The 22,773-nt window shown below is 32.9% G+C and overlaps 2 protein-coding genes across 3 annotated transcripts; both read left to right on the top strand.

Moving 5' to 3' along the window:
* The first annotated feature begins 150 nt into the window (after positions 1–150).
* LOC122401819 (proteasome subunit beta type-6) lies at positions 151–1,934 on the top strand. Of its 2 annotated transcripts, none has more exons than XM_043404194.1 (5): positions 151–344; positions 985–1,052; positions 1,137–1,268; positions 1,355–1,629; positions 1,705–1,934. In XM_043404194.1, the coding sequence occupies exons 1-5, from the start codon at positions 249–251 to the stop codon at positions 1,830–1,832; spliced, it is 699 nt and encodes a 232-aa protein (XP_043260129.1). In that variant the 5' UTR covers positions 151–248; the 3' UTR covers positions 1,833–1,934. The 2 variants fall into 2 exon arrangements, with proteins under 2 accessions (XP_043260129.1, XP_043260130.1); XM_043404195.1 differs by lacking the exon at positions 151–344 and adding an exon at positions 534–743.
* Positions 1,935–2,323: 389 nt separating this feature from the next.
* LOC122401815 (sodium-coupled monocarboxylate transporter 1-like) lies at positions 2,324–21,937 on the top strand. The gene is made up of 15 exons (XM_043404186.1): positions 2,324–2,641; positions 6,132–6,467; positions 7,462–7,676; positions 8,735–8,786; positions 9,407–9,474; positions 9,581–9,735; positions 11,310–11,450; positions 12,335–12,443; positions 13,974–14,083; positions 14,155–14,341; positions 14,591–14,677; positions 15,307–15,395; positions 17,199–17,312; positions 17,397–17,586; positions 17,818–21,937. Exons 2-15 carry the CDS (start codon positions 6,209–6,211, stop codon positions 17,893–17,895), a joined length of 1,854 nt encoding a protein of 617 aa, XP_043260121.1. The 5' UTR covers positions 2,324–2,641; positions 6,132–6,208; the 3' UTR covers positions 17,896–21,937.
* The last annotated feature ends 836 nt before the right edge of the window (positions 21,938–22,773 follow it).

Here is a 22,773-nt window from a genome sequence, read left to right as displayed (position 1 = left end):
TTATTATTAAATAATAAGTAACGACAAAATAAAATTTATTTTTCTATATTAAAAGGTAATTATAATGTTCGTAATCTTATTATGTTTATGAAATAATTTATTTTCATCAATTGCGTTTAGAAGGAAACTTCTCATTATCCTTCAATCTTTGTAGATGGACACACTGTAGTCGTGAAGTACACTTCCAATATTCAACAGTCGTGTGCATTAGTCGGCGTAAAGAAATAGTTTTTTGATACTTAAAAATAATGGCTTATTTGGTGGATAATTTAATTCAACCTAATGTGGGTGCAGTTACTGGCAATTTAGTTCCAGACTGGCTTCATTCGGAGCAAAGTACTGGTGTAAGTTTTGACAAAACGTTAATACTGGCATGCTTCTAGGTTAGAATGACAATGCAAACTTAAACAGTTTGCATGATTTGGTGTTTTGAGCGATTCGATCATTTTATCGAAAACTTATATATACTTACTTTCTTGATTTATTTCTTCATTCTGTTATTTACATTTCAAAAAGATGATTAAGACATATTACTGTCGTCGTTCAATTTCTTGAAATCTTCCTTCAGCATGGAACAAATTTGTTGTCATACTGATTTTTTCGTAGTTTTATCTTTGTATAAGTTTAATAATTTATCCCATGTAGCGGGTCTTTGTCTTACAAAACTAATTAGTAGTTCTGAATCCATTTGAACTCTACTATGTGCATACAGGATATTTCAGTAATCATAGTACAACTGGGAAGTGAGTGATTTTTCATAAAAACAAGTTAAAAACATGTGAAACAAAATTATTTTGTAATACCTTCCATTATCAAGAAAAACAAGTTTGAAAAAATAATTCATCGAAATAATATCAAAATAATTTTAATATGCTTGCAACACACATTTATTTTCATGAATTTCGACGTTTCTTTTACATATAATAATTTTATAATTTATAAAAGAAAATTTGTCCTTTGATGGTAAATTATTTGGTTAATTAGACATCAATCATGGCTTGTGAATTCAATGGAGGAGTCGTGATTGGAGCAGATTCTAGAGCAACAGCAGGGTAAGGTGTAAATTGTATTTTAAAACAGCATAACTGACATTTGTAATGTAATAATGCTTGTATAATTGTTGAACATTCTTTTAGAGCTTACATTTCCAATCGGTTTGCCGACAAGTTGACCAAAATAACAGATTATATTTATTGTTGTCGTTCTGGTTCTGCAGCAGATACTCAAGCCATTTCAGACATAGTCGCATATCATTTAGCGCTCCACAAGTAACTAGATTGCATATACAAACCATACATAATTACACTAATTATTATGAATTTATTACATTGTAAGAAACAATAATAATTTTTAGAATGGATTTAGGCACGGAACCGTTAGTAGAAACAGCAGCACATGTATTTCGTGAATTATGTTATAATTATCGAGATTCTTTAATGGCTGGAATCTTGGTAGCAGGATGGGACAACTGTAAGGGAGGTCAAGTTTATAGCGTTCCTCTAGGTGGTATGTGTGTACGGCAACCAATTTCAATTGGAGGCTCTGGCTCCTCATACGTATATGGTTACATGGATTCACAATATAAACCAAACATGTCACAGGAAGAGTGTGTCAAATTAGTAGAAAATAGTAAGTATTTAGCCGACTTTGATCGGTAAGATATGATTAACAATTTGATACTTATAGATCTCTTTAATTTTTTAGCATTGGCATTGGCGATGTCTCGTGACGGTAGCAGCGGTGGTGTAATTCGAATTGGCGTTATTACAGAGAAAGGAATTGAAAGAAAAGTTATATTGGGCAATGAGTTGCCAACTTTTTACGAGGGTTGAACACCTTAATAATTATATATAAATGTTTTACTTGTGTAAACTTTATTTTATAGTTCTAAAAATCTTGTATTGATAATGTCGAGTTTCTTAATTAAATCTAAACGAAAATTATTTTACTATTTCTCTTTAGTGCGTAACCTGTCCCAAAATTAATATTTAGCGAAGATACGGTTTTAAAAATATCGGGTTAATCGTTACAGTTGTAACAATATTAATGAATAATTCATTGATACCCAAAAATCATTCGGGAGCTTTGCTAAATCGCGACCGTCAATGTGATGACCAAACACATCTACACAACTACAACTATATCTAGGTCGTATTATCCACTTACGATTCACTCCGGTATATACCCGGTCGTTTTAACTTCGTACTTAATGTCCATTGTCGGTTTAATGAGAAAATTGTCACAATGGCACAATCATGATGTGTGCAATCGCATCGAGCCGCTTCGAGCTTTTGGCTCTTTTCAGATGAACTGTCACGGTAGTTGTAGTCGGTCTTCCGTGATACCCTCTGCGACCTTCTACGGTCAGCACGCATTACATTGTCCATCGTGTCACAGTCGAAGTCACTTTTTTTTTTTTATCTAGTTCTAATGTAAAACGTAAAAACATTTTTTCATAAGTGTACGTCGTGTGTAGCAGAGCATCGTTCATATATTCCTCCATTAAATTTTATTATACATTTTAATTCACTGTTTTTCTGTAACTGTACACAAGCGGAAGTAGTGGAAGTCCACCGTTGCACGATCTTTCATGATGAAAAAGGTTTAATGGACAAAACAATTATCGAGTACAACAGTTACGGTAAGCACAATTTACAATTATTTCGTCGAAAATGCGTAAAATAAAAAGCACTCGTTTTCATTTGAAACTTCCTCGCGATTTGTGTCGTAACATTTTAAATTAAAGGTACAGCGAGCTCTCTAGTTATGAGATTATGCCCTCGCTCATGCTTGTACACATATTTTTTATACGTATGTGTATTCACATATGAAATTAACTTTTTTTCAATTTTTTTTTATAGATAAATACATATGAATATATTTATCCTGAATTAACTTTTAAGTAAAAAGAAAAATCAATTCTGGCAGGAATTGCTAGTTGCATTGGGTCAGACATTCTTCTTTGTAAATAAGAATTACTTAACATTATTCCAGGGGTGATTCCTTTTTCTCTCTAGTACAATGTTACATTAGTACATTGTGACATTATAATTAAAATAAAGCATACCAGGAATTATAAACGCACAGATACCATAATAAGTAGACGTGATAAAACTTGAACCTGAACAGACATATTAAGTTGAATAGATCTGCTGATGCGATCGAAGTAGTAAATTCACGTACACGTGACAGCGGCCGCCAAAGTATTAAATACAGTTCAAACGAGATCGTGTTTGATCTCATTTTTATTAGTAAAATCTCACTAATTTGTTCATACTACTTTTATGAAAAATAATATGTACATATTGCTTAAAGTTTATTTTAGTACAACCATATCCTGACTTAGTATTCTTGTGTCATACTTACGTCGTTTCTAGTAGCAATACGATAGACGTTTAAACAATCATATTCGTATTTAAGTGCTTAATTTTATATATTTTATTTGTAAGATCAAGTTCTCGATTACCTGCCCTCTCATCGATTTCAATGATTTTCAAAATACGTCATAAATGATAAAATTTCGAACAACTTTTACCTTGGGTAGAATTTTTGGTTTGCTTTAGTTCCCAAAATGTATTTTGCTTGTTTTTGTTTTCTCGTTACAAAAACGATTGAAATAATTGGTATCCTTGAATTCACCTTCGTCGATTAAAAATATTGTATTTTTCGTTGCAGAAGATTCCTTTAAAGTATTTCTTTAAAGTCTGTGGAGGGAATTGTTAAAGAGTTCGGAGAGGGTACACGTGTAGCACTTTTAGCTAATCGGTCTGCAATTTCGTTACCCTGCATTCCAACATGCGATGGTACCCAATAGAATTTGATTTTGTATATCTATGAGATTCATAGAGAATTGAAACACTTTTTTCCTAATCCGGATAATACATGGATTAGATCTTATACTAAGATTTAGAACGATTTTGTTTTAGAGCGAGTAGCGATCTCAAAGAATTTGCAACGTTTGTGAAAAACAATATCTACAGTGTCTCATTTATACTTTTTAGTACTGATCGATTTGACTTTGACTCGAATTGACTCGAATTGACTCGAATTGACTGATCGATACCACTTTCGACTGACACTCTACTTTTGGATATACTCCCATCCGTAAATATAGCATAAGACTCTTTGACTCGAATTGACTTGAAATGACTCGGAATTGACTCGAATTGACTGATCGATACCACTTTCGACTGACACTCTACTTTTGGATATACTCCCATCCGTAAATATAGCATACGACTCTTTGACTCGAATTGACTTGAATTGACTCGGAATTGACACGAATTGACTGATCGATACCACTTTCGACTGACACTCTACTTTTGGATATACTCCCATCCGTAAATATAGCATAAGACTCTTTGACTCGAATTGACTTGAATTGACTCGGAATTGACACGAATTGACTGATCGATACCACTTTCGACTGACACTCTACTTTTGGATATACTCCCATCCGTAAATATATCATAAGACTCTTCTTTTGTTACTAGTTGTTTTATTAAACAATTGCTAGTGTTTGACCGTACGTACTATTAATGTGAATGTTACTTATTAAAGAAAGGTACTTCTGATCATAGATATCGTAATGGGTGGAGAAGTAGATGTTTCACAATATTATTTAAGTCTTCTACATCATAGTAGTCTGTTACTAAACTTGTACTTTCTACTATATTTTACCCTTTTTTGGAACCGAGTAGTGTCGTTTATTAATAGTTTGTTGGAATTTTTGGCGAGATAACTGTTACACAGAATTCTTGACCGTTTTTGTATGAATTGAAATTTCGATTAAGAGTATATTAGTGGGTGTGCTTATTCTAAATTCAAAAGCTAGGACTCGGATTCATAAGTACACAGGGTGTTCGGTCACCGTTGGGAAAAATTTTAATAGGAGATTCTAAAGGCCAAAATAAGACGAAAATCAAGAATATCAATTTCTTGACTGAGGCTTCGTTAAAAAGTTATTAAAAAATTAAATTACAAAATTCCAAATCATTTTGAAAAAATTATTTTTGATTGCGGGGGTTAATTACAATCATTTTTGGTGAATACACATACCCCCGAAATCCTACCCAGTTTCGAGAAAAAAATTCGTTACCGAAAATATAATGTCTGATCATGGATGAATGATTCCCCTGAAATTTCACGTGTTTCAAATCGTTCTAAAAAAATTATTTTTAGTTGCAGGGGTCGATTACAATCATTTTTGGTGAATAGACATACCCTCGAAATCCTGCGCACTTTCGAGAAAAAAATTCCTAAATTCCTAATTTCCTCCGGAAATTTCTCGCAAATTTTTAAAACGTCATAACTTCTGAACGGATTGGACGATTTCAATGTTTCGAAATGCAAACGACGCGTATTTTAGCGAAGAATATGTAGAAAATACAAAAATAATCGAAAAGTTGATCCTTGACCTCGCAAAATGAGGAAAACCCCATAAAAATGGTCCAGTTTTCAAACAGCCATAATTCCTACAATAGTGAATGGATTTGATTGAAATTTTTTTCTGAAGTAGAGCTCATGGATACCTACAAAAAAGTACTAATCAAAATTTATTAAAAATCAAAAACGAATTTTTAAGAAAAATCGACTGGGGTAGTGCTGAAATTTTTCGGTGGAAAAAAAAATTTCAAATCGTTCTGGAAAAATTATTTTCGGTTGCGGGGGTCAATTACAATCGTTTTTGGTCAATAGACATACCTCTGAAATTCTACCCATTTTCTAGAAAAAAATTCGAGAAGTAAAATTTTCGAATAAAATTAAAAAATCTCAAATCGTTCTGGAAAAATTATTTTCGGTTGCGGGGGTCAATTACAATCATTTTAGGTGAATAGACACACCCTCGAAATCCTGCGCATTTTCGAGAAAAAAATTCAGTGTTAGCGGAACTTTAAACGTTAATAACTTTTTAACGAAGCCTGCATCAACAAATTGGTATTCATGATTTTCGTTTTATTTTGGCCTCTGGAATCTCCCATTACAATTTTAGGGGTGGCCGAACACCCTGTATATCGAAGTTGATTCAATCTCTATTGACCGTACTTAAAAAGTTCTGTCGAAATCGACGCGTTAAAACTTTTTATCTTTATCGTTGTTTCTTTTTTTTCTAAAATAAATTCGATCACCAGTTGCTCAGAAGACACGACTCGTGACGCGGAGCGCCTGAAGGCGTTGGATCGATTGCAAAATTCCGTTTTGCAACAAAATGACCGCGGAGAGTTCCTTGGACGACCGACCAACCTGGCTGCAGGATATGCCTACGGTCCAGGAAGTCGGCGAAATGATGCGGAGTTTCGGCATGTGGGACTATTTGGTTTTCGCGTTCATGCTGATGACCTGCGGTTTAGTCGGGATTTACTTTGGCTTCATTAAAAAATCGTCGGGAGAAGACGAGTACCTCGTGGGCGGAAGAAACATGAAGACTTTTCCCGTCAGTTTGAGTCTAATAGCCAGCTTTATATCTGGTACGATTTTGTTTACTCAAAAGTACTGAAATTTGCGCTATTTTTCAAAATAAAATAAATGTCACAATTATCGACACTTTTTTTATTACTAAAACAGGATCAGTTTTTTTCTCTATTTATTTGTTAAATTTTAAATGCAATTCATTTAATTATTCGTTTGAATATGGAAATAGGATAATGGCGAATCCAGTTTTTCATTCATTTTACATGTTTCATTTTTTCATGAGAAAGAAGGTTCAATAATGTATTATCAAGATATGCCATTCCATAAGTTCGTGCTGAGTTTTATATTGCAACTTAAAATGTTGTACAAAGCTGTTATTTAGCACGTTGACATTTTTGAATTGTTTACCGACCAAAAAGCCTGGAGATTATATAAAATCTATTTCACATCTTCAGTTATTAAGCGGTATAGGAAAAGTTCGGTTTTATTTCATACGCGAACAAAAATATTTATGCAATCACCATTTTTACAAATGTCTATGAATCGTTGATGTTAGTATGTTTAACCTTTTGCATTTCGAGAAACTGTATTAATGCGAACAACTAGCAACATCAATCTAATTTTTTGATGCGACTACAAAAAATAAGAAACTATTCTTTTCACCGCAAAAACGTATAAATTCTTATAATTTCAATTTTATTCGTGTAATTTTTAAATTCAATTTGCGTTGCTATAAATGAAACTTGTATTGAGAAATGATACGCCAGAGAAGAGCATAGGATTAAAATTTCAAAAATCTCTAGAACCTATAAATATTGTTTTTCCCGACTAAGTTACGAATTTTATCCTCGTCAATTTGAGAATATCAAATAGCACGGACTTACGGGGTGACCTAATAAATTTCACCCCTCTTACTGCTCCGAGTAAACCTGGATTCGCCCCTGAAAAAGGATAGAATAATCGTAATTCGTTAAGAATCGATAACTGTTATTATTTTAACATTTTTTTTCATCCGATGTACAGAGTTACAAATTATTATTGCGATAACAGGTATTTCGTTATTGGGTACACCGACGGAGGTTTATGTACATGGCACCAGCTACCTTTGTGTCTGCTTCGGCATCATCATCGTCGGTTTCGTGATGTCCGGAATATATTTACCGGTCTTCCATGAACTCAAACTGACAAGTACCTACGAGTATCTCGAGAAACGATTCGATAAAAAGATTCGATTACTGGGATCGGTCCTTTTCTCGATCAGCGTCGTAAGTTACTTTGCTCGTTTTCGCGATAGAAGCTTTTAACAATTTATTTCTTCAAACTATACGATAATTGAGGGACCTGTTGCAATAATGAGGCAGCTTTTAAACACGTTATAAATTTATGGTCAACAAATATTTGTCTTAAGAAATTTTTACACTGAGTTTGAATAGCTCTTTCATTTTTCTAATTTTAAATATTGAATCTCTTTTTTGCACCAAAGTAGGAAAAAGGTAGTGAGTATTCACTAAAAAGATTTATAATATAAATTATAAATTTATTGTCTCAGTATCGTAGACGTAGACATATTAGACCTTCATACTTGTCAGTTTTTAGTGGTAAAATGAGCTCTTGTAAGCTGTCTGAAGATTAGTCATTGCAATGAACGCTTCGCGCCATTTCTGAGTCAAATGAGCTTCATAACAGAACAGTTTATACTTTGTAATCAAATATTTTTTTTCCCCTTTATTATTTGTTGATCTACTGCGAAAAGTCCATACTTTTTACTTGGACCCAACTCCCGTTTATACCAAATGAAAGATCACATTTTTGTTAACGAAATAGAATATGTAACAAAAAATGTGTAGAAAATGGAGCTGCCTCCTCATTGTAGCTAATCTTTCAATTACAATAATTACAACCTACTTCATTATACAGTTAAATTCTTGTGTTATATTTTCAAATTAATACGGTACAGAGAACGATGCTGTCTGAAAAGTATAGCAGAATTTCAAATATCCAGACTTTTAAATTAGACAGGGAATCCCAGTAAAATTATTATCTGTATTGTCTTTTAAACTATGAGAGTAACAGAAAAATTTGTCAAATCAGACTACTTTAGTCGAGTTGCTTGAGGGGACATTCTAGCGTGAAATGTGTTTTTTTAAATTTTCTTGGGGATTTTTTGAGAATTTGGGAATTTTGGGGAAAGAAAAAAAAAGTAGAAATGGCTTTCATACATTTTAAAAAGAGCATCTAGTATGGTTTAACCTTGATAGACTAAATTCAATTCCATTTGCTTCTGTTCCAAACGTCTTTAGAAATACGTTCATTATTCTTTTAGATGACGTGGCTTCCTATCGTTATTTATGTACCTGCGCTTGCTTTCAATCAAGGTACCACACATTGTGTAATTACTGATAAAACGGAGGCACAGGGTGAAAAAAGGTCACGTACGTCAAAAAGACATTTCGAGAAAGTCAATTTCAAACTTTTTATTACGGCGTTATTTAATGAAACAGATGTAATGAGAAGGACTGAATTTTTTAAAGATACAGTAGTATATCCTTAAATGTTTTCTAAATAGATTTGACGATAATACATGTTTTAAAAATTGGTTTATGTGCAAATTTTGCCATAAATGAGATAAAATGTTGCTTGGAGAATGAAACGAAATTAAGTAGAAAAAATTTAATTTCTAAAAATAATTTTTCTGTAGGTTAATATTCTTCTTTCTCGAACGTCGACATAACTAGATCCACATTCTTACGTCCTTTTCTTTACTAGCTTTCAAACCAGGTTTATTGTACATCTTTTTCCAGGATTTGAAAGGTGGAATAACATGGAATCATATAAAGAACATAAAATGTCTCAATTATTATTTATCTCTTTGGAATTTATATATAACATATATTTAAATTAATATAGTCAGTATAAAATGATTTACGGGCGTTTTTCCATCCAGTGTCTCAACCGTACATCAAATGTCTAAACTAATACGTACTGTAACTTACAGTTACCGGGGTGAATGTGCACATAGTAACTCCATTCGTGTGTATCGTGTGCATTTTTTATACTTGCGTGGTAAGCAACAATTTCGTAAATTGAATTCTTTTCCTTTTCCTTTTCTTGTAATTATTATTTCACGTTTCGTCGGAGACACGCGGTAACGTTATGTTATGCCGATTAGGGCGGTTTAAGGGCAGTGGTGTGGACCGATTTCATTCAGACCTTCATAATGTACGGTTCTATGCTGCTGATCGTTATTAAAGGGACAAACGACGTGGGCGGATTGTCGTTGGTATTAAGAAGGAACTTGGAATCTGGAAGGTTGGAGTTTCCCACGTGAGTATCGTAATATCGTAACTGAAATCAAATTGACACTAAACCTACCGACACTTCATGTATAACCATTCTTACAATGGCTGATCAAATAACCAATATTCCTTTTTTTCTTTTATGAGGCAACATACTTCTAATTTTTGCATTATATCTGTAGAAAGTTGTGTGTTTTGAAATTTATTCGTTAGATATCTTTCTCTTTTATGTGGCATATTTTTTCGTAATTTTTTTTTTAAATCTGTACAAATATAGAACAATTTTAATCTAAATGTGTATACTTGGTATTAGCATAATTAGTTCCGGAGATATAACGATTTTTAGGTTTTGGAGCGTTTGTTTACTTTTCATTGTTTACGGGCGCGAGGCCAATAAACTTTCACTACGGCCTTGGCAAGGTCGTTGGCTGCACGTGCACTACGTCACTCACGCGCGTGCGCGAGAGAGAGTGAGAAAGAGGTCCGATGCGGAAAACGGAGACAGAGATAGTTGAATTTAAAAAATTATCCCTTTACATAAATTACGTTATCTCCAAAACGGAAAGTCGTATCGTCAAAAAACAAAAGACACTTCGAAGGGGAGGCCTTACCGTTTCTAACAGTGGTTCAATTATGAATAAAACACTAATAGTTTTGGTATTGCACGCATCTAAAGTTTTATTATTTTTAATGCGCGTTGTTAGACTGTTCTAAGTCAGTGGGAACTGAAGATGCTTTCCTTTTATCTTTGCTACAAATTTCTCATTTATATTGGAAGTTAACCAAAATTTGCTACCAAATTTTATGCGGTTTTTTTTTACAAAAAAATATAAATAATATAAATCGTGGTAGGCAAGACAGGTGCCAAATTTCGCTCAGAAAACAAACAATAAAAATAGAAGTGAAAATTGTGAAATTAAATGGTGCTAAAATAACATTGCATGTTAGAAATTTTAAACGAAATTTTAAAAACGGTCGTTTAACCGGTCGCGGTAGGTTTAGTATTAACATGTTTGCTACCACGCGTGAGTTACATCTATATAACAGCAATTTATATTTAATGTTCATACAAACAAACGAAACAGTTGGCCTATTAACACTATTTCTATCAAAGGTGTTGAATATCAGATCCCCTTGCATAGGAACTGATTAAATAAATATATATAAACAATGTTAAAATGTTAAACACAACCACTTTAATTATTCCTTAAGTATTACGTAGTTTACTGTAAGAAATTACAGTAATGCCGACCATGCAGCTCGAACAAAACGACGCGACTCGACACGAACAAAAGACACGGGAATCCCCGCATGATCTTCAACCTTATAGGTGCCGCCACTTTGGCCGCGTGCTTATTGCCGCGAGATTATGAACGGCTCAACAAAACGTGTCGAACACCTTTCAAAATTTTAACTTGAAATTATTTTCTATGATTAATCATTTCGCTTTGATAATATGATGCATAAAACCACGGTAGTATTAAAGACATTTAATTTGTATATAGTTAAAAGCATGGAATTCTATTAAATACAAAACGGCGGTAGCGAACGTGTTAATTATGTGCACACTGTTCTTAACTTGTATGAATTATCATCTAATAGGACAGATTGGAATCCTCTTACGAGGCACACAATTTGGTCCCTGGTGATTGGCGGTTTCGTCCACTGGTTGCAAATAGCCGCTATCAATCAAAATATGATACAGCGTTATCTCTCGTTGCCCACGTTGCAATCGGCCAGAAGGTACATCAATATTCCGTAGATCTTATTATTCGCGCGTCACGGATCTGGGAAAACTTTATTTGAAATGAAAAGAAAAAATAACTATATGAAACAATATTTCAATCTTTTATTTCCCGCACGGTAATTCTTTTTTTGCTTCTTTATTTATGTTTTACGGTCGTATCAATTGCTTGGCCTTGAAGGTATTTCATTATTTGAAATAGCAGATATTTAAAACGAACATTGAAGTAATAATGTTAAATATTTTACATGGTTATTGATTATACTTTGTAACAAGCTTTTGGAATGAATAATTAAATATGATATGTATTTGTTATACTAATTATTATTAAATTTGCATTTTAAATACATTTGTTAACCCTTAGCCAGCCGATTCCTATTAATATATTATTTATGGAATTATGTTTCATAAATTTTTACTATTCACAGAAGTTAATGTAAATGTTGCGCTAATATTCATTCAAAGTTTATTCAAAATTTGTCTATAGAATATCTATTGTTTTTCTTCAATCTTCGTGCATTGACTGTAAATATTGAAACATGACAATTTTGTATTGTAATTGTCAAATAATAAAATGGCCTTTCTTTTTGGACATAAACATTGACCGAAGCGTCAAACAGAGGATTGAAATATTTCAAAATATCATACTTCCGGGATACGTCAATTGGTTTAGAAAATAATTATTTCAAATACAGAATTATTATTTTCGAAGTTATTTCTTGAAATAAGATGACGTAATTTTATCGCAGAAATTAAATGATCGTGAAAATGAGATAGCAGGTTATTTAAAATAGTGTCCCGGAAGTGCCCAGGTCCAGCGTACGAAATAGAATGTTGCGAATGGTACAGTAAATAAAGCGATGCGTGAAATTGTGCATTCCAGAGCTCTCTGGTGTTTCATAGTCGGAGTCTTGATTTTAATGGGAACATGCGGATACGCGGGAATGTTAATATATGCCTGGTACCATGAGTGTGATCCACTTACGACGAAGGTAATAATCACGCTTCCCTGATAGTCCAATTTCACAATATATCCTGAACTGGAAGTATCAGATTTCATATTCAACGGATATTACCTATATCACTAATATTAAATACTTGTCGTTCAATAGACGTTTGATAATTTATAATGTTACTTTGATCGTCTATCATGTTGGGCTGATTTCTGTTCCCAAAATTAGAATTTTATATTTCATTAACAATTTCTCGTCAATCAAAACATGATAGTTTAACGCCAGAACTACCAAAGTGGTCAAAATGTAAAAAATATACTCGACTGATTTTTTGCAAATTTACCGTGCTTAGTAGAGGAAATAGCCAGACTACTTATAATGAAACGGGAATTACGTCTTATAACGAGACAATACTGTACTGTGCTTTGCTGACTTGAAGTAGTTTAGTCAAGAAACGCTTATGTTCTTTCGTAGCTATTCGGATTTTGAGGCAGAAAATATGCAGGGTTTTCGAAGCAATGAAAAAAAGAAAAAATACTCAAAATGTAAATACTGAAAGGTGCACTGTGCAGAAAGGCAGTTATACTATATTATATGTATACAGGCCACTCCTGGGAAAAATTTTAATGAGAGATTTTAGAGGCCAAAATAAGACGAAAATCAAGGATACTAATTTTTATTGAGGCTTGGTTAAAAAGTTAGAGAAACATTTCCGGCCACACAGTAAATTTTCGGTAAAGAATTTTTTTCTCGAAAGTGCGTAGGATTTCGGAGGTGTGTCCGCTTATAAAGTATGATTGTAATTGACACCCACAGCTAAAAACAATTTTTCCAGAACGATTTGAAATTTTTTAATTTTGTCGAAAAATTTGTCCACCTTCCTGAATTTTTTTTTCGAAAGTGAGTAAGATTTCGGGGTATATGTATTCACCAAAAATGATTTTAATTGACCCCTGCAACTAAAAATAATTTTTTTTGGACGATTTGAAATTTTTTTTTTCGCCGAAAAATTTCAGTACCTACTCGAATTTTTTTCTCGAAAATGCATAGGATTTCGGGGGTATGTCTATTCACCAAAAATGATTGTAATTAACACCCACAACCGAAATTAATTTTCCGTGAATGATTTAAAATTTTTTAATTTAATTTATCAATAACTTTTTAACGAAGCCTCAATAAACAAATTGATATTCTTGATTTTCATCTTATTTTAGCCTCTAGAATCTCCCATTAAAATTTTACCCAGGGATGGCCGAACACCCTATATAGACAAAAACAATTTAAATTGTAGTTTTTAAGGGAAAATAATGATATGCACTGAGATTTATTTGATTACCATGTTATTACAGTATATCATAATAAAGTAACATAAAAGTGGTGTGCGGTGTTTTAGAAACAATGTTTCAAACGTTTCAAAAGTTTGGGAAACGTTGTTTTAGAATATGGTCAACACTAATGCGTTTGGTAAATAAAAAATGAGTAAATATTTCCCTACAAAATATCAACGGATAGTATCAACGGAAATATATTCCGTAAATTCGATGTTTCAAACGAATATTTTTGGTACAGCTAGCAGGTGCAAAGGACCAATTGTTGCCATTGCTCGTAATGAACATATTGAGAGACATGCCTGGTCTTCCAGGCCTCTTCGTCGCTGGTGTATTCAGTGCAGCATTGAGGTAAACTGTTTTGAGAATGTCTTCCGCGGTTCGTGACTAATGATCGAAAATTATCTGTCTCGACGCTTTAGCTCTCTATCAACTGGTTTAAATTCCATGTCCGCGGTAGTGTTGGAAGACTTCGTGAAACCCTTTAGGAAGACACCGTTTACTCCCAGAGTGGCGGACATTTTAATGAAACTCACAGTAGTCGTTTTAGGGATAATCTGCGTGGCTCTCGTGTTCGTCGTTGAGAAAACTGGTTCCCACGTTTTGCAGGTATACCGTGCGACAGAATGGAGGAAATTTTATTCGCGAACAACGAATACAAATTTCAGACTGATCCACACGCTAACTTTTATATACGTTTTATTCGTAAATTCATAGATTAAAATTTATCGACGGTTTTTAAAAAATCAATATTCAATAATTTTATATAATTCATTATTCGGGAATAAAATTTGCCCAACTCTGCCGTGCGAATACACAATTCGAGGGAACTTTTATCTAAAATAGAGTGTGTTTCAGTTATCGATGAGCTTGGCGTCCATTGCCAGTGGACCATCTCTCGGTATATTCAGTATGGGAATCCTGCTGCCCTGGGTGAATGCCAATGTACGCAGAAATTCAATAAATAACTAGTGTCAGTCGGTAACATAAATCCACATACAGCAATACGCACCTAAAATCGTTCATGGCTCAGTTTAAATGGCCATTGGTTTCTTCTGATGAAAGAAGCGTGAATTTTTTTTTTCTGTTACACCTCAAATCGAATGAAAAATGCATTTGAATATGTTTAAAATATCACTTTTAAATTACCTTGAATACCAAAATATTTTATCAATGGAACATTAAATGGTGAAAGATACGCAGAGGCACACGAAAATGCTAGGAATATTATTATAGGGAATTATAAATGTTGGGATACCATAATAATCACACAATATAATATTTGAATCTCAATAAATACGATAAGTTAAATAGATGATGACATGGTGACTGAAACAGTAAAATCACATATGTATTAGAATACACTTTTTATTAAATTAAATTTTCTAATTACACTTACTCGTATACTACATTTGTAAGGTACGCGTATCTATAGAAATATGGTCTCTATAATTTCTAATTTTTATTGTAAAAAATTTTAAAAATTATATATTTCTCTGTTGCTCGTTAAAAATAACCTTTGGATTAATTTACTGATTGTAAACGTAGGCATAACGATATTATACACAATTCAGGGTGCTCTGATCGGTGGTCTTTCTGGTTTGGGCTTTATGGGATGGATCAGCCTTTCAGCCGAAGCAGCGATCGCCAGCGGAAGATTAAAGTAAGATTTTTTTAATCCAGCTATCATGATTTTGTAACTCGTACATACGCACGTCTGTCGAGAGAAATTACTCATATTATTAGTCCATGTAAACGTCCTTTTATTAAAATCAGAGCTTCCTACCAACGTATTTGGGTCATCCAAATCATACAATATTTTTTTTCTTAGGTACATTAAAACGATTTACAGTTGGCCCTCGAACAATGCGGTTTCCAACAACACAGATTTTTCATAAACTTCAATTATTAGTATACAGGGTGTTCGGCCACCTCTAGCAAAAATTTTAATGAGCGATAGTAGAGGCCAAAATAAGACGAAAATCAAGAATACTAATTTGTTGATGGAAGCTTCGTTAAAAAGTTATTAACAATTAAATTCAAAAATTTCAAATCGTTCTGAAAAAATTATTTTCGGTTGCGGGGGTCAACTACAATCATTTTTGGTGAGTACACATACCTCCGAAATCCTATCTACTTTCGAGAAGAAAAATCGAGTAGGTGCTGAAATTTTTCGGCGAAAAAAAATTTTTCAAATCGTTCTAAAAAAATTATTTTCGGTTGCGGGGATCAATTACAATCATTTTTTATCATTACACATACCTCCGAAATTGTACGCACTTTCGAGAAAAAAATTCCTTACTGAAAATCCAATTAGGTGCCTAAATTTTTCAACGGAGAAAAAAAATTGCAAATCGTTGTGGAAAAATTATTTTCGGTTGCGGGGGTCAATTACAATCACTTTTTGTCATTAGACATACCCACGAAATCCTGCCCACTTTCGAGAAAAAAAATAGAGAAGATGTGAAATTATTCGAGAAAATTAAAAAATTGCAAATCGTTATGGAAAAATTATTTTCGGTTGTAGGGTTCAATTACAGTCATTTTTGGTGAATAGATATACCCCCGAAATCTTGCGCATTTTCGAGAAAAAAATTCAGTAAGAGCAGCACTTTAAGCGTTAATAACTTTTTAACGAAGCTTCCACCAACAAATTAGTATTCTTGATTTTTGTCTTATTTTGGCCTCTACTATCGCTCATTAAAATTTTTGCTAGAGGTGGCCGAACACCCTGTATAATAAATATTGTTATCTGTATGTTTTATATGCTACATCATATTATTGCAATATAAAATAAGTTAAAAAAATCAATTAGTAAATTAGCAAATACGTAATATACATTTATTCGTACATATTATAATAACAGAATAAAACTGTATACATAAATGTATATGTATACAGTTATAAATCTATATGTATGTATACAGTTTCATTGTTATTATAATATGTACGAATAAATGTATATTACATATTTGCTAATTTACTAATTGAGTTTTTTAACAATAAATATATACTTAAATTTTCTAATTAATTTCTTAACCATATTTTATGTTGCAAGAATATACAGTACATAGTGTGCATGTACAGAATAATACTTGGTCAAAAGTAGATTATTACACCCAAAATCGAAGGAAGAAGGGATAAACAATTTTACACAGATTTTTAATTGGAAATTGTATGTTAACTTTCATTTTTTTATACATGTATTTCAATTGTTTGATACTATGTATTTTTAATTTTTGCGTAATATACTTACAAAAGCATTCGTGTTTTTCCCCAATAGAAAGGAGGAACTTTCGATTTAAATGGATCACCCTACACATATATATTTATTTATTTATAAAATATTGTTTTCATTCCTTGCCAGATATTATTGTCCAATTCCACCGAAGAGTTTTAATAAAGACAATATTTCTAATTTCTATCATAATTTTGTATTCTCTAATAATGCAAAAATGTTTAATAGATTCGATGAGAAACAAGTCACTACGGAAGGATGCTACTACTCCTTTCCTAAGGTAGAGAATTTGTTGCTGTTCGTCCCTCCAGATACAATCTTGGAAGACGACGAGTTTCTCCCGTAAGCTTTCATTAAAATATTTAACGAAAAAACGAATTTCTGAAACGGTGAACGCTTGGATACACTTTCTAAGGTAATTTTCAGAGAACCTTTGGCGTTGTATCGTCTCAGTTACCTTTGGTACACCGTCACCGGTGCTCTGGTAACAATGAGCGTTGGCCTGGCAGTGAGTCTCATATCGTCAGAAAACGTTGAGAAGCTGGACCCAATGTTGTTGGCCCCGTTTATAAGAAAATTCCTAAAAAAGTCCGACAAGGAAGTTCAATTGGTCGAGGTAATATTCAATAATTGTCCAGCACATAAAAATCTTCTAAAAAGATGCAATCGCGCCTTTGGTATGCTCCGTCCACAAGAAAGAAAAAATAATTTCAAACAAAATAAGTAGAAAAAGTTTGATTGATTTTTTTCGAAAACTTTATAAATTGGGCAATGTTCTACCGGAATGCCAAAGGGCTTAGCATTTTTTAAGGGACTCCATTTGGATGGGTTTCGTTTTTTCGTGCAGATTGGGAGCTCAGAAGTTGGCGTGGAAGTATGGAGAGCCAGAGAGGCGAACGCTTCTGAGAACGTTTCATTGATCTGACCTTGACCGATGGTCATTGATGCTGATCGAATCAGAGGTCGAGAAACTGTGCGCGACGAAGTGTTTGGTTGACAAGCTGAAATATTAAATTAGTCGAGCCCGAAATATAAAATAAATTTAGACCAATCATGGATGTAAGACACGAAACGAACAACCGTCGGAGTACGAACGAGTGTAAAGCGGCCATTGTACGATGAGACTCGCCTCGAACAGTGTCTCGCGACGAGCAACTGGTTTGAGAATTATCTGGAATCAGTTAGAGTCTCTGATTTCTAAATATCTGAGATCAGAAACTTCAAATAATCACAACTTTCTTGCAATACAATTCCATTCAACGAAACAATCAATTCTGCAACCTTTTTCCAACGTTCTACAAGCTTTTAAAAGTTGGGTAGAGGCTATTTTGATATTATCATTGTTTTTTAAATGCTTATTTGTTACAAAAATAGGTTCAAACTGTAGGGAAGACGTGGTATAACTTTCCACTCGTGATACTTTATCCATCAGCAGTTTATTCGCATAATTCTTCATTCCTGATGCCTTGAAAATGACTCGTCTTTTAGCGTTTCATTAATTTTTTTAAATCTTTTGAATTATTTTTATATTATTCTAGTTTTTCAATTGATTTCTTATTTTCCGTTTATTTCGATGTTGCATTCTCTATACAAAGATGGAAACGAAAGTGTGTGTCATTTTTAAATAAATATATTTAAATGAATTTTCATTTATTTAATCTTGCAAACGGTACAAGTTTGCCTTGCTAAGGTCGGAGGCTGAATTCCCAAGTTCTAATTCGTGAAGCAAAAAGACACATTTTCGTTTCCATCTTTATTTTTGTATAGAGAATGCAACATCGAAATAAATGGAAAATAAGAAATCAATTGAAAAACTAGATACCCTGTACTTTCCATTGATGTCAATATTGTTCTTAATAAATAATAGTAATAAAGTAAATTTTTTTCGATACCTAATAGACGTATATCTGGACACCAGTCCCCACATAGTGTTAAGAGAAATATGTTTTTTCGTATGTCACTATTAAAGGAAAGCAAAATAAACCAAAGAATTTTGTTAAATTATTTACGAATGAACGAAGGACGATTTAATTTTATTTTTTAATTGAACCGTTCCAGTGTCAGAAACGATTGTTTGGATTATAAAATAGTTTGTAGAGTTGATCAATTGATTGAATCGTTGAGGCGGTGGCATTGAAGACTCATCGTAGGTGAGTGACCACAATATCCAACCGCGATGAAATCATACGTGACAAGTCTAATAAGATGATTCTAAATGGTCTCAAATCCATCGTTTGTCAGGGGACGTGCCCCGAAGCAAGTCTCATCACTGTAGCGATACGAAGCGACAAAGATCGTTTGATACCAAATATAAACAGGAATAAAAAGAAGACAACACAATGTGTTTGTTTGTTTGTTTTTTGTTTACATTTACCCATAGACGTAGTATATTTCGTACGTGTATTTCAACGTTGACGAAGATGTACAAAGATAATATATGCGACAGTATTCTAATATTATGCTAGCTATCCTTTTAGTGAAGTTGTACTTTCACTTGTAAAACGTGTACTATCCAATACGAAAGGGATGAAATTTTACAAACGTGTTTATTTCACTTTCATCTTTCGTTGTGCAATAATAGAAACGAAAAGGAAAAAGAACAAAAGATACAGTTTCAGGGCGAGCCGCGAATTCTACCCGAAAATGTTTTCTTTTTTTTTTCGCTACGTTAACTCGTTAACAGGTATATATAGTGAATTGTGAAATAACTTTTATTTGCAGAATAGAAACGATATATCAAAATTATACATTATCAGGTGATATACAACGATGACAAATTTTAAGGACCAGAAAATATCCATTTCGAATAATAAACGAATCACTTATGCCTGAAAGGAATGCTAGAAAAATATTCACATTACGATACTGTAATGTTTAATATATTGCTATTACTATTATTACGCCATTACAATACAAGTTTGTCGTGTAACAAATGTTTAAGATCACTTTGACTGACTGTAGATGTATTCGCGATCGTGTGACTCGTGCAGTTTCTATTTATTTATAGAATTGAGCATCAGATTATACAAAGATTTCGATGTTAATATACAAATCGTCTGGAGAATATGTTTGCACGGATTAATCATGTCATGAATTAGGCAGGAATGTGATCAGACACGGCACTCTGATATTTTATGCTTGAGGAAGACGACAAACTGCACGAGTATCGTTCGTTTCCATGAATCGCAAGATGTAATGTAATGTAAACGTGGTCTTTTTTGTATAACAGGCTTTATTAATTACGTGTCAAGTGTATTTGATGATGTCTCATGTCAGATAGTCATAATTACTTTACTACGAAAGTGCTCGTTACACGATTCAACCCAATTAGTCGGTATTAACTTATATTAAACGAGTAACGCGGTAAATTGTACGATTAAGTAACAAAATTGGACGAAAATTCGCCTTTTAAATAACTATAATATGTTTCCCGAATAAACGAACATAGAGTATCGATGAATGATCGATAATTAGGATTTTACTGTAATTCTTACAATATTGCAAGCGAGAATAGAAAGAACGAAACACACACGATACAATAAAGATATAAATTTAAAGTTATCTTCTTATCGTTTTCATTATTTGCAATCATAGTATCTCTTTTCTCTCAAGATTCTGGCACTTGAAATGTTAACGGAACGTATAAAAAAAGAAACAACCACGTTAAAAACTAGGAAAACTATGAATGCGAATAAAGTACGCGCACGGAGAGTATAAAATCTATTTCTTTTTTTTTTTTTTGTACTTATAGAATAAACCATCGTCATTAAATGCTCTCGACGCAAATTATTGTGTTCTCATATAAATCATAAAACGCCATCTTAAATGCAAATATAAAGAAATACATACGCTGTCAATAAAATAAATAAATACACGTTCGTATGCGTGCGCGTGCATTTATTTATTTACACGTACAATTCTTTCAAACGGTCATTTTTGTAAAAAAAATCACAAAAATGTTGTGCTAATGTAACGTGATCCAAATTCTGAAACCATCCAATTATAATTATCGCTATTTCAATGGTAATAATAATCGTTAAATATACTGTACGTTTTAATACTAAAAATGGTAATTAATAAACGATACAAGTTATTGATCGCTTCTATGGATGTTAACGGAATATTAACCAGTCGATAATAGCGCGTTTAAAAAATATACAAATATCTAAATTCGAATGATATCGTAAAAAGAAAAATTATTTAACTCAGTACCGATTACCTCGTTTCTTTGCTCGAGGTGTAGTTAATGTTGAAGATCTCACGTACAAACGAACGATGCCACCTCGAACGACAAGCAAATAAATTACTCCATTATTCATGGTCAAGGTGACGTCGTCGGTTTCTGTCTGAAATTTTCAACGTCAGTCACGCAACTACTTTATACAGTCTGGACTAGATTTCGATTTTTTTTAGGACGATGCAAGCGTAAACGTTCGGTTACTTTTGCATTTACAAAATCAACGCCTCGGCCATTTAAAGGACTGGCCACGTCGTTAGCTCCAAAGAATTATTCATAGATCACTAGTATACAAAATATTTCTTGCACCTTTCGAATTATACGATACATCAACAGGCATATCGATAATAGTAATATATGTTTATGTATACAAATAGATGATATATAAAATATTTTTCGATCGTACAAATGCTAGAATGAAGATTCAAAGACGTTTTCCTCCTATCGCCAAGAGAACGTGCGAGCAATCGTTTCAGTTCTGTGCCGTGATCAAAACGAAATCGCAATCTTTTTGTTCGCGTTTTCATCCGACACATCTGAAGAGATTAGAATTTCCATAGGATAAAAATGTTTGCTGCCTCCTTTTGGAGAACTTCATAGATTCACCGTTGTAAAATTCTACGCGTCTTCGTATGCTGGCTATTGTTAGGGTTGATTTTACATTTCTTTGCATTTTGCACCAACGCACAGAAGATCAGATTCAACATTCAGCGATTTAACGAATTACAAAGAAAAGAAAAGACAATTGAAAAATTCATTGTCCATGTGTTTAGTGTTATGAAACATTTGTTATTGTAAATATAGATGATTGCTTCAAGGATGATGAGTCATGTTTCCTTTTTGATATTTACATTTACCTATCAACGAGTAGTGGAAAAATTTCATGACAAACAATCATTTTGCACTAACTAACTAACGGTTACATATTATGAAAAATGTGTATAAAAATTATATTTGTGAATTTATTAAACGAATAATTCTAAAATATTGCATTTTGGATTCCTCAATTTTGATCGAACAAGAATTATTCAATGTGTGGTAACAAAACGTATCGGAATGTAACGCACACGAGTGAAATACTTGTTGAAAAATGAAAGAAATTTTTAAAAATAAAAGAGACAAAGAATTGCAATTTTATTCTGAAATTTATCGAACACGAAAAACAACGAAAAAAGATTTTACAAGATGTTCCAATAAATTTAAAAAGGAGAATAATTGATATACAAATCAAGAATACCAATTTGTTGATGGAGGCTTCGTTAAAAAGTTATTAACATTTAAAGTTCCGCTCGTACTGAATTTTTTTCTCGAAAACACGCAGGATTTTGGGGATATGTCCATTCACCAAAAATGATTGTAATCGACCCCCGTAACTAAAAATAATTTTTTTAGAACGATTTGAAACACATGAAATTTCAGGGGAATCGTTCATTCATGGTCAGACATTATATTTTCGGTAAGGAATTTTTTTCTCGAGAATGCGTAGGATTTTGGGGGTATGTGTATTCATAAAAAATGATTGCAATTGACCTCCGCATCCAAAAATAATTTTTTCAGAATGATTTG

The sequence above is a fragment of the Colletes gigas genome, unplaced genomic scaffold, assembly GCF_013123115.1.
Source record: "Colletes gigas isolate AHSC1104 unplaced genomic scaffold, ASM1312311v1 Colletes_gigas_Sc00028, whole genome shotgun sequence".
In the NCBI taxonomy this organism is placed as follows: domain Eukaryota; kingdom Metazoa; phylum Arthropoda; class Insecta; order Hymenoptera; family Colletidae; genus Colletes; species Colletes gigas.
The sequence above is the reverse complement of the archived record's forward strand: the minus strand, read 5'-3'. Positions and strand labels throughout refer to the sequence as shown.